Source organism: Marmota marmota, unplaced genomic scaffold (genome assembly GCF_001458135.2).
Source record: "Marmota marmota marmota unplaced genomic scaffold, marMar, whole genome shotgun sequence".
NCBI classification, from domain to species: Eukaryota; Metazoa; Chordata; class Mammalia; order Rodentia; family Sciuridae; genus Marmota; species Marmota marmota.
In genome coordinates this window covers 38176906-38196428 of record NW_026000037.1, presented here as the reverse complement: position 1 = coordinate 38196428, position 19523 = coordinate 38176906, and the positions used below count along the sequence as shown (strand labels likewise).

General features: G+C 39.0%; 1 protein-coding gene across 1 annotated transcript in view; it reads right to left on the bottom strand.

The window, feature by feature from the left end:
• Nucleotides 1-2566, bottom strand: part of Lypd6 (LY6/PLAUR domain containing 6) — a 29861-nt gene extending 27295 nt beyond the window's left edge. Inside the window, exon 1 of the mRNA XM_015479163.2 lies at nt 1886-2566. Coding sequence (XP_015334649.1) covers nt 1886-2024 — 139 coding nt within the window. The 5' untranslated portion in view covers nt 2025-2566. The remainder of the gene's footprint in view (nt 1-1885) is intronic.
• Nucleotides 2567-19523: the final 16957 nt, after the last annotated feature.

Genomic DNA, 19523 nt, shown 5'->3' with positions numbered 1-19523 from the left:
CCCCCGTGCCCTGGCAGAGCTCATCCTTCAAAAAGCATTCTGAACTCGACTTTCCAAATAGGGTGCAGTTGTTCTGGGCATTGGCCCACAACCTGTTAAAGTGGGAATGGTATGTTTGCTTTGTTTTTATTTGCTTAAACCCATTGACTTTGATTTTCCCTTTTATCCTTCATTTACAATCTCAGAAGAGGCCAGAGGCCAGTTCTGCATCCCACTTACTACTGAGTTTGTCACTAGAGCTGACAGAGAACTTCATAGGAGCCGCAAACCCTGGTAGTCAACCAAAAGAGACTGACATCTGGGTTTCTGCCTCAAAATGTGTAATTAAATTAAAAAGCACAGCTGTTTGAAGAAAAGAATAAAACTCATTCTAGAAAACAGAGAAAGTATCAATATATCTTCTTTTCATGGATATTATTAAAATGAAGTAAAAGTCCCACCAAAATAAGCAGCCAGAAAAGTTTTTCATGCAATTAAGCAGTAGGCACCAGACTGCCCTGCTGAGAGGTACAGAGTAAAGTCTGAAGAAATCTCTTGCTGCTTAGCTAAAGTATATTTGCAGCTATACAAAATAAGAGTGGTGAATTCTCAGCACCCTTCGTTTGTTGTCTAAGGCAATGATAACAACATAAACAACCATCATTCAATTGCCTATTACGTATGGGCCTAGTTTTGTACAGATACTATTTCTGATCCATACAGGGTACGTACTGTTTTAGAAATGAAGAGATAAACACTTACACATTTTCCAACATCAATTGAACGTCTACTACAGCTTTTATTCTGTGCTAAGTTCTTCATACGCATTATGCCATTTAATCTTCACAAAGTTAGGGGATTTGTTCCAAGTCAGGAGCTAAGAAAGCAGCTGACAGATCCAAGGTCCAGTAGCTCCAAGCCCCTGTGCATTCCACCTACCACCTCTTAGCTAACCCAAAACATGCAGACATGGAACATTCTAGCCCTGTGGGGTAGAAGGAGTCCAGGTGGCTGCCTCTGCTTTGGGTCTACACAGTCTTCAAAAGTAAGGGCGATGTCTTGTTTGCCTGTGTACCTTTCATGCCCATCACAATGCTCCACCACACAGTGGATATGGGAACAATATTTGTTGAGCAGAAAATTTTAAAAGAACAGTGTACCTTGAGGCCAAAGGTAAAGCCCCCACAACCAAAAAAAAAAAAAAAAAACCAACAAAACCCATACAATATAGCCAGTTCTCACAACCACATGGGAAATTCAGAAGAGGACCAAAGGAAAAAAAATAAATACAGAGATGGAGACCAAAGGAGAAAGTAGAACTGTTGTGCTTCCCAACGTAAGATCCTCAGGATACCTGCAACAGGAGGATCTGAAATTTTTGCTGAAAGCATGAATCCACAAGTACAATACCAGATATATGCAAATCAGGGCAGGGATCTGGGCAATTTCACTTTTATGCACTTTTCAGAGAATCCTTAAACACAGGAAAACAAAAGGCAGAGGGAATAGGAAGTTGGAGTCACTGGTGCTGAAACTGAAATTTAGATGCCCAGAAAGGAAGACCTGCTATTATCTTTCCTAGAGAGGACTGATCTTTTACAAACAATCTGCCTCCTGGGACACAGCAGTTCACTTTGATAACTGATTGAGGATCGGTATAGTAAAAGGGAAGGGTATTTAGAATCTGAGTGATTGCGCAGGGAACAGAGAAAACAAGTCTAGTGATTTGACTTAAAAACCAAACATCCTGTGAGAAGATGGGGGTAAAACATAAAGCATCTTTTGTTAACTAAATGCACCTCTCAATTAAATCACTGGATTGTTTCCCTTGCATTAAAGGCTGCCTTCCCCTGGCCACTTCTTATTTGAAATAGTGACATTTCTGCAGCAAAGAGAACAGTCTTACTTGAAGGGTGGAGGTAGATAATGTCTTTCACTGTGAAGTCTCGGGACTGAGCAGCTTTCAGACAATCAGCCAGCAGGCTCAGGAGCAGGAGCCAGGCCAGAGCAGGGCCAGGTTCCATGGCAGGCCACGTGTCACTCATACAGAGGGCCCCAGAGTGGGGACTTCAGACGATGGGAGAGAACTTGCACCTGAAATATGAAGAAAGATGCATCTCAGTGTCCACCTGGAGAATGCCACAGGAGCCTTGGCTGGGCTCCCACCTGGCTGAGACAGTCTGGGGAGGGAATGGGAGCCCAGTGCACGGGAAAGTGAGGAGCCATGGGGAGAAACGTTCTAAATGGTAATTGTAGAGCACTTGGAACATTCCAGCCCAAATCTATTCTTAATCAGGTTGCTAAAGCTCCACTGGTAGCAATCCCTTCTAATATCCAGCAGAGATGGTATCAAGAGAGAGTGAATTTTAATGAAATCCAGCTATTTTTGCCAGGAGGCCAGGGGATGGCTGCCAGAGAGCAACAATAAATAAGTCAGGTACAAAAGCTCAGAAGCATTTCCTTGATAACGGTGTGGACCAGGCAGGAGGGTGCAGCCTTACTGGGTCATGGCCATGCAGAACTGTATGGGGTACACTTTCAGAATCAGAAAAGAAAATAAATGTAAACTTTGACTTCTGCCAAGCCAAAAAATGTCTCAAGAACACAAATCTTCTCAATATAACTAACGTTTGTTGGTCAGATGCCATTGAAGTCTTTTACAAATATCAATAGCCCTATAAAGAAGGCATTCTCATTATCTATGATTATCCCATTTTGAGTCAACTGAAATCCAGCAAATAAGTAGAGGAGCTGCATGAAATCCAGGCAGTATGGATTTCAAGCCTGAGTTTTTAACTCTAGGCCACATTGTGTGCTTCCTAAAACTGACTCAAGGTACATAAACAAAACTGATGACATAAGATCAAGTTATTGTTTAACACTAAGTAATCATCTACTGCTTGTCCTTTATTCTGATTTTATGCTTTTCACTCAAATTGAGGGCAGTAAAAATTTGCACTAGGGTCAAACCATCCAGCTTACTCCAAATGCAGAGCTATGTCCTAATTTGCACCTGCTTGCTATTTGCCTGCTACCTTCTTAGCTTCCTACACAGCTTTCCCCTCATGTTCTACTATTGTCCAAGTACTGTCATCTCTCTGTCTCATGCAAGGGTCAAGGTTTCGATATTCATTTTATTTTCACCTGGTTTAAAAAACATAATGTAGACATTCTGTTTGCAAATTTAATATGAATGTTTAATAAGATTTTTTAAAATAGCCATAAACTTTTAAATTACTTTGTAAAAACAAACAGTGACTAAAAATATTATGAAACAGACACTCAGCACAGAAAATCCATATGACCCAATCTGATATTAAAAGGTACTACAAAACAATGTTAATCAAAACGAACAGAATGATAAAAAGTGTGACAATAAGTTTAGAAAATGGAGAACTTTAAGGAGCCCCAGAAATGACCCCAACTATATATCCTGCAAGCAATTTTACAAAGTTACATAACAGGGAAATATAAAATGAATCGTATTATAACAACTTGATTAAAATTGTAAAAAAAAATTAACTAAAACTAAACAATGCACAATACACTAAAATTGTCTCCAGATGCATTAGTGTGTTCATTATTTTTTTTAAATACTGGTAAGTCATTAGAAAATATAGCAGAGTCCTGCTTTAGTCAGCTTTTTCACTGCTGTGACTAAAAGACCTATTCAGAACAATTTTAGAAGACGAAAAATTAATTTGGAGGCTCATGGTTTCAGGGGTCTCTGTCCATAGACAGCAAGGTCCATTCCTCAGGAACCTAGGTGAAGCAAATATCATGAGAAAAGAACGTGGTGGAGGGAAGTGACTCATGTGATGATCAAGAAGCAGAGAGAAACTAATCAAATACAAAATATGTATCCCAAAGTTACACCCCCAATGACCCACCTCCTCCAACCACACCCTACTAGCCTTCAGTTACCACTCAGCTCATCCCTATCAGGGGGTTAACTCACTGATTGGGTTAAGGCTCTCATAACCCAATCATTTTACCCCTGAGCCTTCCTACATTGTCCTACACATGAGCTTTTGGGGGATACTTCACAATCAAACCACAACAAGCCCTTATCACCCCATCACCGCAGAACAATGCCAGCCTTGCCAATTCCATGCTCACTCTACCATCTTCCATTTATGATTTGGTTCTCTCAGAAAACTTGCATTCATTGCTCTTGGTCACTTGATAAATATGACTTTCTCCTTGGCTTGGAGATGGACACCTTCTAGCTCTGTACTCTCATGGCCTTTTTCCAGATGTCTCTTCCTCTTCTTCAAAGGACACCAGTCCGTACTGAATTAAGGCCCCATTTTTATGATGTCATTGAATTTTGTTCATGTTTGTAATGGACCTTTCTCCAATAATAGTCACATTCAGAGCTACTAGAGATTAGGGCTTCAACATATAAATTTGGGGTGACCACATTTCATTCCACAGCACAGTATTTTTTTTCCCAAACATTTTCTGTTACATGGTATGTCCCAGGGAGATTGTTAATAATTTTACAGTGGTGTAATGAACTGAGGTATCACAAGAGGTGCAGTCTGCTCCCCAGGTGGTGGGGTCATCAGCACCCACAGGCTAGAGCTTGCTATGACTATCTTTACTTCCCCTGTAAAATGTGGAGGGTTGGGGCATTTGCCTCAGACTTTTCTAACATCCCAAGGATGGTCTCCTCCCCTCTGCTTATTGCCTTTGCCGGCTCATCCTGTGTTTTTTCATAAGAGATGAAGGATAAAAACATCATCAAATCTGCTAAAAAGAAAAATAAGATCCAGATACATGCTACAGAATAATACTTCATTTGAAGTCATATATATCCTATTTCTATTTTATGATCCAAAATATATATGATCTGTTAGGGTGTGGAAAGTATCATGAGGTAACATTTTAAAATCTGCAATATCAAGAAGATGGAAGTTTATCTTTATAGCAAAGTAAATTAAATAGTAATGTAAACTCCTGGTAGAATTTAAAGTTAAATGGATGAGGATTGAGTATGGTGAAATTTTTGTTCCAGTTACTTGGGGGGAAGGGAAGAACCTGAATAATGATGTGGTATCACTTTAACTTTTAATTTACTATTTCACTATAATCTTTTGCAAAATTTTCCATTTTCACTTCATAAAAAATATTGTATTGAAATTGTCTGATATGCCTCTCCTCCCCACCACATCACTTATCTATCATCTAATCAGTGTTTATAAATATTTAAGTGCAGAACTGAGAGACAGTATGGTGCTCTATAGCGCCTCATCTGTGGTGGGACAAACAGCCTGGGTTTGAAGGTGTTAAATACTTATCCCAAAAATAGTGGAGCTAAAGAGTTCAGTTATACAACTGAGGTTCAGCTCCTCCTAGAAGTTTCTTTTGGTAGTCTCTGCCTACCTGCTAAGACTTGCTTCTTCCCAGAATACTTAAAAAATGCACATCCACTTGAAATTTTTCTAGTCTCTTCTGCACTAAAAATGTAGGTAGAAGAATTTTAATAGGGAATTATCTGAGTTTTGAAAATAAACAGAATAGGAAGGTGATCATTATGGTCGACTGAATGATACACCCTCTGGGACACAGAGATCGCAATCCCCAGCACACTGGGAGCGGAGAAGGGAAGATGTAGATGTGATTAAATTAGGATCCTGAGATGGGCAGATCAGGCTGGTGTCCAGGTAGGCCCAGTGTCATTACAGAAGTGCCGTGAGTCGGGCAAGAGGGTCAGAGTCAGCAGGAAGAGGTACAAGCAAAAGGTTCGAAAGATATGAGGGAGGGGCCACAAGCCAAGGAATGCTGCAGAGTCTAGAAACAGAGAGGAAGGGGAGCCCCTTCAGAACCCCCAAAGGGGTCAGCCCTGCCCACACCTTAACTAGTCCAACAAGACTGAGTTTAGACATCTAACTTCCAGAACTGAAAGGTAATCAATTTGTGCTGTTTTAAACCACTAAATTTGTAGTAATTTATTACATCAGCTCCAGGAAATGAATACACCCTTTTAAAATCACATTTTGTACCACAGTATATTTATGAATAGAAAGTAAAAGTAAAACTACATTTGCATTTTTATAGAGTTCTTTAAAATTTTCTTTCTGGATTTTGAGTCACTCATAGAAGTATCTGGTTACTTATTCACAGCTTCATATGGATCAATCTACAACTTTCACTAACTAATGATACTGACTATAGCAAAAAAATGATAATAATAATTTAAAGCTCAACTTCCATTGGAGCAGTAGACATATTACTATGTGAAAACATAAATGTCTACACACAGTTAATTCCATTTGCTTGTTTATGCATTCAATCTATACAAAAGTCCATTTGAAGCCTCAATATCATCTACAGGATGGATCAAACTCTGATTTGGTTTCTGCATACACAGACCTACCTTGCTCTTCACAAGCATTGAATGCCAGTGTGGGACTCACAAATTCTCACTCCCCATTTAGCAAGCTCAGTAACTTCTCAGAACAGACTGCAAATTCTCCACCATTGCCACCAGGTATTAAGTGCAGGTTTTATGTCTAGCAGTGTATATGTGTGTGTGATACACATACACACTGTGGGTTATCATTCTGTCTTACAGATGAGAAAGCTGAGCTCAGATAAGGGAATGACTTGCTCAAGATCACAAAAGGTCCCTAATTGGAGATCTGAAGCTAGTTCCTTCAGCATTTGTAGCTAAACACACACTGATCAAAACTTTGACATTGATTTCTTTCATGTGCTGGATGGTGAGGAAAGCTATCTGGTTTTATTTTGATATAATTTCACATTAAATATCAACCAGTTGCCAACCTAAGTTCTTTTCTCTAATGTGTAACTCAAAGTCAACATCAGTGCTTCACATATATCAAGCTCTGCAAGTGACATGTTTTTATTAAAGCATTTCTCATCCACAATATTCCTTCCAGTTAATGATTTAAAGGTCTCTCTGCATAGTACTTGCATCAAACATTATGTATCTGAATGCCATCTGCATTTAACTCTATTGCAACCACTATAGCATGACCACCCAACCTCAGATCTTCATTTTATAGCCTGTATTGAATATGTGTGACTAACATGCAGAGATTAAACGTTAGATTGACTGGGTTTGAAACCAAGCAGCTGTGCAGCCTTGAACCAAGTTACTTAATCACTCTGTTCCTCAGGTTCTTTATCTGCAAAATAAGGATACTACCTGCCTCAAAAGTTTATTTTGAAGATTAAATGAGATAACATATGTAAAGCCCTCAGAACAGTGTCTGACCCACAGTTAATGACAGTTGGTAGTTCCTAATATGTTTACTATTGTTTTGCCTAAAATCAGTGTAGCTTCCTAAGTAAACATGGTAAAATTAATTTTGTTCAATGTACAATTCACTTTCCTTAGGTTAGAAAAATGTAATAATTCCTTTAAACTACTAAGTATGATGAGTCAGGATCTACATGTCTCTTCCACCTTGACCTCTGCCCCAGAGTCACCAAGGCAAGGACCAAGCCAGCAGCAGGGGTGGGGAGGTTAGGAGGTGGGGCAGTGGGGGATGGAGAGGGAGGTCCCTCCTGCCTTCCAACCAACATTTAATGTGGCTGAAGCTCATTGTAGACCCAGGTGACTTTCCACCAGCCCTCATCAATGAGGCAAATGGGAGGGTGCTGCCCTTAGAACCCCCCCCCCCCATATATTGCTGTAGGTTAGACCTCAAGGCAGGTTATACCCCCATGCTTTATGCTTTCACATGTACTTTAACTGGATTCTACTTATATAAAAGATATTGATGAAGGTCAGAAGCTCCCACCTTATATCCCTTTCAAGGTACACGTCCTGTGTGTGCATGCACACACAGCCCTCCTAATGATGGATTATAATGGGTAAAGTTAAACCAACTATTTCATTCATTACAAGAGATGAGTGTTAGTCAGGTTGCCATTATTATAACAAAATATCTGAAATAAACAACCCTAAGGAAGAAAAGTTTATTTTGGCTCACAACTTCCAGAGATTTGAGTCTATGGTTGGATAGATCTTAAGCTTTGGGGCCTATAGTGAGGCAGAGCCTATGGCAGGAGGCACATGGTGAAGTGAAGTTTCTCACCTCATGGTGCCCAGGAAGCAAGGAAAAAGAGGAGAGGCCAGGTCCTCAAGTCTCCTTCAGGGGCACATAACACCCAATGTCCTACTCCTTCTACTAGGTCCTACCTCCTAATGGTTCCACCATCTCCCAATAGCACCACAGGCTGGCAACCAGCCCTTTAACATATGAGCCTTTGGGAACACGTTTCCAAACTATACCAGGATCCAGCTCCACTATCCATAGGAAAGAGAAGCTGAATTCTTTATGCCTGATTAGGTTAGCATTGGTTTCCAAACTTGGAGGCCTTAATTTTTTTAACCATGAATTTTATGCGTTTAATGGGGGGGAATTTCTAAATTCTTAAAGTAGTTGAATCTCAATTCTCCCAAAAGTTTACCCATAAAAATCTTTCCTTCTTTGGAAAGAAGGAAAACTAGGTCTTTTCTGGGCTTAGATATGATTAGTAAAAGGGCTCAAATGATAGATATCAAAATGATGTATAATTTTAGAAACTTTTAATACCAATTTGCATGCTCAAAATTTTTTAATGAACATGCATTTTTTTATATTGAGGAATTTAAAAAAATAAATTTGAGGGCTGGGATTGTGGTTTAGCGGTAGAGAGCTCGCCAGCACATGTGAGGCCCTGGTTTCCATCCTCAGCACCACATAAAAATAAAATAAAGATATTGTGTCCAACTACAACTAAAAAATAAATATTTAAAATAAATAAAAAAATAAATTTGACAGAATTTTACTTTTTATGCACAAACTGTTATTTTTTTTACTGAGGTAAAATTCACATAATATAAAAGTCACCATTTTATAATCAGTGATATTTGCTATATTCCTATTATTGCACAACCATCAGCATTATCTAGTCTAGAACTTTACTATCACCCCATAAAGGAATTCTGTACCCATTAACAGTCACTCCTAATCCTTCCTCTCCCATGCCCTAATGACCACTACTGGATTCATACAATACATGGACTTTTTTGGTCTGGTTTCTTTAGCTTAGCATGTTTTCAAGGTTCATCCATATTGAAATTAATCAGTATAATATTGCATGAATATACTATATATTTGCTTAATTATCAGATGATGGACATTGGAGTAGTTTCTACTTCTTGGCTATTGTGAATAGTGCTATTATTAACATTCCTGTACCCTTTTTGGGGAGTGACCATATGTTTCTGTTTTCTTGGGTATACACCCAGGAGTGTAATTGTTTATTTCCTGTGTGGTTAACTTTTTGAGGAACTGCTAGACAGGGTTCCACTGCAGCTTTCCATCAGCAAAGTACAAGTGTTCCAATATCCTCACCAACACTTTCTTTTTTTAAAAAAAATTATAGCCAATCTATGGAATGTGAAGTGTACCTCACTATAGTTTGATATGCATTGTTCACGTGACTAATGAGGTTGAACAGCCTTTCATATGCTTGTGTGCCCACTTCATTGGAGTAATGTGTGTTTAATTCTTTGCCCATATGTTAATTGGGTCATTGTCTTTTTATTGTTGAGTTCTTTCTATATTCTGGACTCTAGCACATTCAGATAAAATATATGAGTTGCAAATATTTTCTCCCATTCTCTCTGTTGTCTTTTCACATTTCCAATGATGTCCTTTGACACACAAAAGATTTAATATTGAGGAAGTCTACACATTGCTTTTTTATAAATATAAGTTTTGCTCCCTTGCAAAAGTCAAGTTCAACACAGCACTAAAAAGAAACACCTGCATACAGTGCACAATAAAATAACTTATCTACTTTGTAGTGGCCAAGGCTATATTTTCCATCTTTTTTTTCCATGAGAGAAATAGGATGGGCAGGACCATTTATTAGTATCACCAAAGCTTACATTCCGACAGTCAATCACGAAGCACCACTCACTCTATTAGTATTTTCCAGGAACTGAAAAATGAAAGGTGAATGGCATGCATTCACAATTAGTCTAACAGTGATTGAAATATGGGCTCTGCTGAGGGGGATGCAGCCTTCTCTACAGATTCTTGGGAGGAGATGGAGCTTTAATCCTCAAGCTTCACAAATACGATGCTGGACATGTGCTGATGACACAAAGGGTCTTTTCTTGGATTTCAGTGATTTTTTTTTACCTGCAGTCCACTGTGCCTTTGGACTGTTCTAGACATTTAGAAAATATGCTGTGTTTCCATTTTATGATGCTGCTGTTTGAATATGCACTGTGGATCCCATCCCTGAACACAGTTCTCTTTATGAAGAAGTACACTCTCATTTTCACAGCTCTGTGACCTTTCATTTGTTATTTATGAGCTTTTTGCAAATCTAATACCACTCTGACAGATTTAATTTGTGCTCTAAATTACCTTTGCATGAGTTACTCAACTGCTGATTTTATTCCAATGGATTATTTGCTACATTCAGAAATAGAAAAAAATTATTTTGAGATCTATTGGACTTCTTCACTGGAGAGAAAGTTGAGAAGAGTTGCATTCTGAATTTTTACTCTGGGAATGGTAGTGGGTAATATAAAGAAGAATTTCTACACTAGCTCTAGAGGTAAAGTGATAGAACTGTAACCTAGGTCAAGTTTTATAATCTATACATTATTTTATATTGTTATAGTTTAGATATGAAATGCCCCCCAAAGACTCATGTGTTGAAGGCTTGGTCTCCATTGCAACCATGTTCAGAGGTGGGGCTTTTGGGTTGTGATTGGATTATGATGGGGTTGACTGGCTATAGCAGGTGGGACCCAGATAGAAGAAGTAGGTCACTATGGGCATGGCTCTGAATGGTATACGTTGTCCCTGATCCCTTCCTCTCTTGCACTCTCTTTCTCTCTGTTTCCTGGCTGCCATGAGGTGAACAGTTCTGCTTTGCCACACCCTCTCAATCATGATGCTCTGCCTCAAATCAGGCCCATAACTATGGAGCCAGAGGACCATGAACTCAGACCTCTGAAACCTCTGAAATAATGAGCTAAAATAAATCTTTGCTCCTTTAAATTGATTTTCTCAGATTATTCTGTCACAGTGACAAAAAGGTAACTAACACCCGTGTAAAGTCCTTAAAGTAAACACTTCCACTCCTTAAACTGGTCACCAGAAGAAATTTAAGCACGTATGAAAGCCTCAATGACTTAAGAACCATGTATTATAAAACAAAACCTCTGTGCTCAGTCAATGTAAAAGCAATTATGAAGTAGAGATAATGAAAATCTAAATATGTTCTAATGCTATTCAAATTGAAATTTGAAATGGCTAATATAAAAGCATAGTGGAATTCTAAGGTTTAAGAGATCATGGCAAATCTTGATTTAATTTTGACTATGTATAGATAAATTGGTGGTGATCTAATGGCCAAAAGAGTTAATTCAACCCCTCAAAGTATAAACTAAAGTCATGTCTTCACGAAGTTAAATCTACTTAAATCTGACCAGAGGTACACCTCTTACAATTTGAGAGTTGCTCAAAATATGTGGTAGTTTAAAAACATCTAAAAAATTCTTTGGCATACTTCCATTGAGAAATGGAGACTACATCCTCTGCTCAAGTCTGCGCAAACTTTATTAATCAGTTGACCAAAGTGTTGTAGAAAGGACACTATGTAACCTCTAAGGCCAGGTCATAGAAGATGATGAAACTTAAACTGAATAAGAAAGGGAGAGTAAGCACTCATGCCAAAACCCTAGATGCTATATAATCAGTCTCAGCACCTTGAGGCTGCCATGATATAAGGAAGCTCAAGTAGTCCACACAGAGCAACAGAGGTTACCTAAAGACAGGGAGATGCCCAGCCAGACCCTAGCTTCTCCTGTCTTCTCTCCACCCTACTATTCCGGTTCTAACCCCAGCCTGATTGCAACTAAACAGAGACTCTCAGAACAGGCTACACAAGCCCTTTCCACATTCCTGACTCACAAAAACATGAGCAATAATAAAATACTAGTTACTGCCTCCAGCCACTAAGTTTTGAGGTGATTTGTTAAGCAGCAATCCTGGAACATAAGGAAATAGAGCCAAAAAGCAAAATAGGAACTTTAATTCAGCTCATAAAGATAATTGCATTTTTCAGGGCACATTGGTTGTAAAGTTCAGAAATCTAGATCAAACAGGCTGTAACCAAAGCTGGGACTGAGAGAAAAAGGGACAATTTATAATGTCTCCTTACCTATCCAGACACAGCCAGACTTTTAACCCTGTTCGCAGAATTCATACCTCAACTTCACGTTGTCCTCTCCCCTTTTTCCCTTATTCTACCTCAGATTCTCCCAAACTATGGCTACGAGCAGCACCAGAAGCATTCAAAGGAGTCTCTTTCTCAGCTGTTTCTGAGATGGGGATCTTGGATCTATCACTGGCCAAGATCATTTGACATTCCAATTGGCCAACTGACCTCTGTTACTGGACAAGGGTTTATTATCAACTTCATTGGAATTACATAGTTTGAGAGTGGGGAGGTACTGGTTTCCAAAGGAAAATCCAGGTGCTGTAATTTGAAGAAAGCAGCCTGGATAATGGAACAGGAAAATCACACAGATGTCCACTGCTATAAACAATACAGTATTTGAAATAACTGATTAGCCTGGAAGTGCAAAATAAAGTTAAAGGTAGCTCAAATGAATGTTTCTGCAAATGCCGGAAGATGGGAATGTTACCTAGCAACATGATTTTCTTCTCTTAAAAATGGAATATCACTCCATTACAACTTTTCAAATCAAAACACAAGGTTGAAATAATGAAAATCCAGTTATAGTGTTTGTTTGGAATCAGTTCTGTCCTCCACTCTCTCTTTCTTATGGAAATGGGTCCTCCCCTGATCCCCATCACACATTGCTATAGGGGAGCTCTGTGACTGATCACTATTGTTTGGTCCAGGGTTGGATATTTGATCCAACCAGGGAAATCAGAGTTTTTCCTGGATATTTTTCCAACTGCAATCAAACAAAGACAATAAACCCTCTCTGGTGCTAGAGTCAAAATAGGAAGCTTGGGTATATGTGTATGCCATGTTCCTTCCCATGTATAAAAGAATAAGAAAAAGAAGCTTACTGCCTGAGATATAGAAGAGCCCCAACTATGTTCAAATCCTTGCCTTGTGGTTAATTTTTAAGTCTTCCCCTAATTATTATAGTAGCCTCAGTATTCATACAGCAAATACTGCTTTTGCCCAAACTAGTCCAAGTTAGTTCTATCCTTTGCAAACAGGAGTTTCGAACAATTTGAAAGATTTTCAAAAAGGTCCAGCCACCAGCTTAAATTTCCCTACATAATTTATGCCCTTTACACTAATTCCTCCTTCAGACTTATCAGCTAAAAGGTTAGAGTTGGCTTTTACAATGTCAGTAATGGTGAACTGGCCAGAGAGGACCCCTTTTGGATTTCTTAAATACTTAATGCTTTATTTCCACATCTGCAGGGAGACAGATGTTCAGACATTTCTTGTCTCAATTGAAGATTTATTTTCATAAAAATCAATGCTTTAAAAAAAATGTTCATTTCTTTTTCTGGAGCCCATCGGCAAGGCTAGACTTAGAGGGAAAAGCTGCCTTTCTGTCTTGTCCCAATCTGATTGAACAGTCAATTGCATCAAAAAAGCATCAATTCCCCGAGGATAAACAATGTCTGGACAAGGATGCCCAGCAATACATTCACATTTCAAAGGATGCTGTATTTACTCCAGGAGCTTCTGCTTGTTGGTCTCTTCAACTCGAAGGTTCTTGAGAACCAAAGAAAAGGCATTTTCAAGTTCAAATAACAGGAAGAGAATGGAGCCAAGGAGTACCCCACGCGGGAATCAACCTTGTTTGCTACAGCCTGCCAGTTTTCATTTACTCACGAGAAGGGTGACAGTTTGAAGAAATTCTTGTTTTAGCATCTTTTATTTAACTTCTCTGTTTAAGAATGCCATATTTTCATTTTACTTTTTTCTAGGAATTTTTATTCTAGAGACCTTCCCAAAATGTGGAAGTATAAAATATACACAGAAACAATATGAGAGTTATAAGTAGATTTAAATCAAAACCAGATTTGCTCTTATGTTCAAAATAACCCAGTTCTAAATCCAGCGTTTTGATTATGAGGCCACATGCCTTCTGTCTCTTGATCAAAGAATGGTTACCATAGCATTATACAGAGGGAATCTTCTCTTTATTTGGAGTGTGGCATTCATCTTTCTTCCACTAATTTTAAGTGTTTCCAAAACTTTAGAAACATGAAAAAAAATGTTAGTAATAATTACAAAGCAGACACTGCCTGCTATCAGTCTATGGAGATATTCTACACAATTGGAACCAAGTTTTATTAGCAGGGACCACTGTGTAGTATTCTGGGCTACTCTGTTTTGGTTTCAGGGAGCTGGCTCCTGGGTTCTGTTCAAGGCTTGAGGCCTGTCTATTCCTACACATCACCCACACTGCTGTTTCTGCTATGCTCACTGGCGTTCAGTGCTCCTGCCCCTCCTGATACCCTTACCGTGTTGTCCAAAAGCTATATGCAAATAAGCAACCCCTTCTTTTTTAACCTCTTAATGAAATATTCTTCCCATCACTTTGTGTTGTAGTTCAGTTCACAGTGAACATCCAGCTTTTTTGGGGGCTATTTGCAATGGAGAGAGCTCATCCGCCCAAGCTCCATGGCTCCAGTGCATAAGAGGAGCCCAGAATTCTTTTCCTTCTCACTCCAGCTTACAAATTATGTCTCTTTCTCTTCAGCCTGTTTCTTCTCCTCATCTCAAAAGCCAAACCATTTGTACTTTCAGCTAGCTATCAAAGAGGGGATAGAGAACACGAAGATCATGCCTCACCTTCAAACATTAAAAATCACATAACCTGGTCTCAACTGTCACCCAGGATGGAGAAGAAGCAACTCATGCTGAGTCTTTGGTCCTGTCTTGCATGGAGCAGGGTGTTACCCATGGTTCCAAGTTCCTTTTTGCTTCTGTGATTTTTCATTCACACATCCACTCATCACCCTCCATGAGGCAGGCATAGATAATATCTATTGTATATTACTGTTAATATTTCCAGCTTACAAGGTAACAGAGTCAGTCTGTGCTCTCTTCTTGTAGGATTTTTTTTTAAATCAAACAGCCAACATCAAAACAAGAGCCTGCAGAAAAACCTATGGCCAAACCACTATTTTCAAATTACTGGGTTCCTTGGGAGCTAATTTCTAAATTTTAAAAACTGTTTCTCCTTTGATAAAGAATATGTTTTTATAGCAAATCTGTCCATGTACTTGTCCCCCAAACCTCTGATTCCTTGAGCTATATAAAATATGTCTCCTAAGGGCTCAAAGACCAACAGCGTTTCAGAAAAGGAGCTAGGATTAGGATAGGCTAAAACACTCTAAATTATAACTTGACTTTTCAGGCATGCTTAACTATTTTGCACAACTATTTAGAGTTAGGAAGGATTTCTTCATTCTGAGTTTGAAGACAATGGAATGCACCCAATGAATCCCAGCTCTATCACTGAGGTGTGCATTCTTCTTTGATAACACACTATCTTAATTTACAAGTCTTCATAAATAATCATTATTAAGGAGCCTATTATTGTAGCAAAATAGAATACAATAAGATTTTACATAGTATTCACTCAGGCAGAAAAGGCTATAGGAGTTATTAATAAGAGGGTTGTACTTGATAATAGAAAATTTTTGGTTTTGCATCTAAACCAATTCACTTTATAGAAGCAGGGGAAAAAACTGAGTAGCCTCTTATGAATAAGGGAATGAAGCATCTAAACTGACTCTGCCCCCTGATTGCCAGTACTGAAGGAGCCAAGTGATATTCCTATTTTGATTCCTCTGTTGTCTTCCTCATTTGGTAATTTCAATTCATTCATTCATCCATCCATCCATCCATCCATCCACCCATCCATCCATCCATCCATCATTCTCCATGAGGCAGGCATAGGTAATGTTATCTGTTACCTGCTATTGTTAATATTTCCAGCTTAATACACAAATTCTTAAGTGCTACAGGGAAAATCATTAATGTTGTTCTTAAAAGTCCCCAGGAAGGGTGCTGAGCACACAGAAGGAAATGTTGACTTGCAAGTATACAGGGAAGAGATGAGTTTGAGCTATTTAGTCAAGAGTGGACATGTTTGAGGTTGGTTGTGAGGATGGGTAAACTATAAGATACCAGGAAGAGAAACCAGGTAACACAACCTCATGAACCCTATATGGGCCTCTGGGGTTGGAGAAAACAGAAAGTGGAACCCAACAAGACATCCATAGTCTTTTCACATTCAACCAGGGCAGCTTGTCTGTAGGAAGAAGGAAAGGAAGAAATAAGAGAGACAGGGATGGCACACAACGTAGGGGACAAGTGCTAGTTGTGGATTCCTTCTGATTCAAAATGATCCATTGGTGCTTACCAGATTGATAACTGGAACCCAATTCTGGCTTCAGGAAAATCCTAGGACTCCAATATTGTCTCTGAGTATGGACCTTGGGGAGGAGGGGAAGGTACATGCTCCAATGGCAATGAGAGGCATCAGAGCTGAGGAGAGAGGGAATCTTCAAGGCTTCCCGTGACCTGCCCCCTGCCTCTCCTCCCTTAACATGACATGCTCAAATGACAGAACCACAAGGCTTGGGTTTCTAAGGCACCACATGCTTCTCATTCCATGCCTTGGCTGCTGATGTTCCCCTTGGTGAACTTCCGCTCTACTTAACGCTCAATTTGCAAGCCACATCCTTTTGAAAGCCTTGCCCCCCTATCTTCTACCTTCCCACAAAATCAATTACAATCCACTTTCTCTGTTCCTGGTGTATCCTTTCTGTGGTATTGAGAGGTCTTGCTTTACAGCTTTATATTTTGGTAGATTTGAATTCAAGTCCTAGCTCTGCCACTTGTTAGGACTGTGATCTTGCATACATCTCAAAATGGGACTTTTAATATTATCCTGTATGATATAAAATAATACAGCATATGCAATTTTCATTAATTATTATTATTAGTAACTTGCACTATGATTATTAAGGTGACTGCTTCTCCTACTAGATTATGAGCTCCTTAAAGGCATGAATTTTATAGACATCATCTGATTTATGTTTAGGTTCTCAGCACCTAGTACACAGGAGGCATGTTATAGCCAGTGTGCTAAATAAACTAATTGTAAATATAAATAATCACAATATAATAATTGTTTTCTAAAATAGAGATATTTATCATGTATTTTATATACACTGACACACATATGTATGCTTGCTACAGGAATTCAGACAAAGGAAGAATTAGGGGGTTATTGAGGGGAACATAAGAAGTTATCTTGAAAGGGTGACATCTTTTAAAGATTCTTGGTGTCTAGCCTCAGGGAACTGACTTGTTTTAACTTGAATTCCTAGAATCCAAGGCAACAATTAAGAAAAGTCTTTAGGAACTAAGCAGACACTGAAGAGGTAGCTGTGTGATCTTTTTCTCACAGAAAAACTGTCGTTAGCCCGGCACAGTGGTACATGGCTGTAATGCCAGCGGCTCATGAGGCTAAGGCAGGAGAATCATGAGTTCAAAGCCAGTCTCAGCAAAAACAAGGTGCTATGCAACTCAGTGAGACTGTTCTCTAAATAAAATACAAATATAGAGCTGGGATGTGACTCAGTGGTTGAGTGCCCCTGAGTTCAATCCCTAGTACCCCCACTCAAAAAAAAAAAAAAAGATTCTAAGAAAGAAAGAAAGAAAAACTGGCATTATGACTTTTCCCAGGAATCTTTGGTAGATCATAGCACAGTCTAACAAAAGGATAGATCAATCCAGAGTACAGTGAAGCATCTCCATGTCCCTATAGAGAGCAGGCAAAACTAAGTGGCTAATCTTCTTGTATCTTCAAGTAATAGACTCTTAGGGCTGGCCTGGATCAGCAAATGGTTGTGGTCTATGTTTCCCAAATCAAGCTTATTCAGAGGCATCCATGGGAAATGCTGAGCATTCGTAGACATCTTTTGGTGAATAACAATGCACACCAGCACATTCAAAACTCTGAAAAGTACTACAGTGAAGCAACCTCTGTGGTTTTGCTTAACCCAGCACTTTTTACTTACTTGGGTGGATATACACCCTTCCCAAAGAACTTTATTTAAAAAAAATCAATTAACTAGTTTACTTTTCTGGGGAAAAACGGATCATTGGGAAACTCAGTATCAATTCAAATCATGCCATTTTATGCATGAATAAATTGAGGCACAGAGTACTTACGGTATCTGTCCCCAGCCAAAATGTTGGCAAACCAATAGAGTCTCAAATGTAGCCTTGTGTCCCAACCACCCCATCTAGGATATTTTCTACCCTGGCCTGCTATGCCATAGAGGAAATATTCTCAGTTCTAAGCCTTGCTTAAGTTCAATAAAGAGGGTAGGCAGTACTCTCAGTTTGTGATATGAAGGATGATAAAAACAAACAACAACAATAACAACAAAAACTACCCCAAATCTACATCCCATCTATCAAACTTCTCCCCACCCAGAGTAATATCATCACCAAGTAGAAATGTATTCAGGTTCATACCTGTTTTCTTTTAAAACCATAATATAGTAGCACCCCCTTGTCCACAGTTTTACTTCCTACACTTTTGGTTCTCTATAGTCAACAACAGTCCAAAAATATTAAATGGAAAATTCTGGAAACAATTCACAATTTTCAATTTCACATTGTTCTCAGTAGTGTGATAAAATCTCTGGTACCACCCTGCCCCTTCCCACGTGGAACATGAACCATCCTTTTGTCCAGTATATCCACACTGTATATGTAACCCACCTAAACAAACAAGTGCTCAAGAAGAGTTGAGCTTCCTGTGCCTGTGAGTTTCCTACTCTCCCACTTGCCACTTTTTGTTCCCCTAGCCCATTGGATAATGCTGATCACATCCAAGTTGGACCTTCCCCATTTAGCCTGCTGACTGACATGCAGGTCATCTCTGGAAATACCCTCACAGACATACCTGGAAACATGCTTTACCAACCTTCTAGGAGTCTTTCAATCCAGTTCAAATTGACAACCAAGATTAACCATCACAGTAGCCAGCTCAGTTATCAGATTGATTGTCCAGGTATCACAGTGTTTATGTTCAAGTAACCCTTATTTTACTTAATGATAGACCCAAAGTGCAAGATAGTGATGCTGGTAATTCAGATAAACCAAAGAGAAGTTGTAAAGTACTTTCTTAAAGTGAAAAGTTCTCAACTTAATAGGGAAAGAAAAAAAATGACATGCTGAGGTTGCTAAGATCTACAGTAAAAACAAATCTTCAATCAGTGAAATTGTGAAGAAGGCAAAGAAATCAGTGCTCATTTTGCTGTTGCACCTCAAACTATAAATGCTATGGCCACAGTGGGTGATAAATGCTTACTGAAGATGGAAAAAAGCTTTAGATTATAGGGTTCGATACTATCACGGTTTCAGGGACCTGCTGGGAGTCTCAGAATGCATCCTCTGTAAGTAAGGAAGAAGGACTACCCCTGGAAGGTTGTTGAAGATCACTCCCTCTGTGGGAGGCTTGG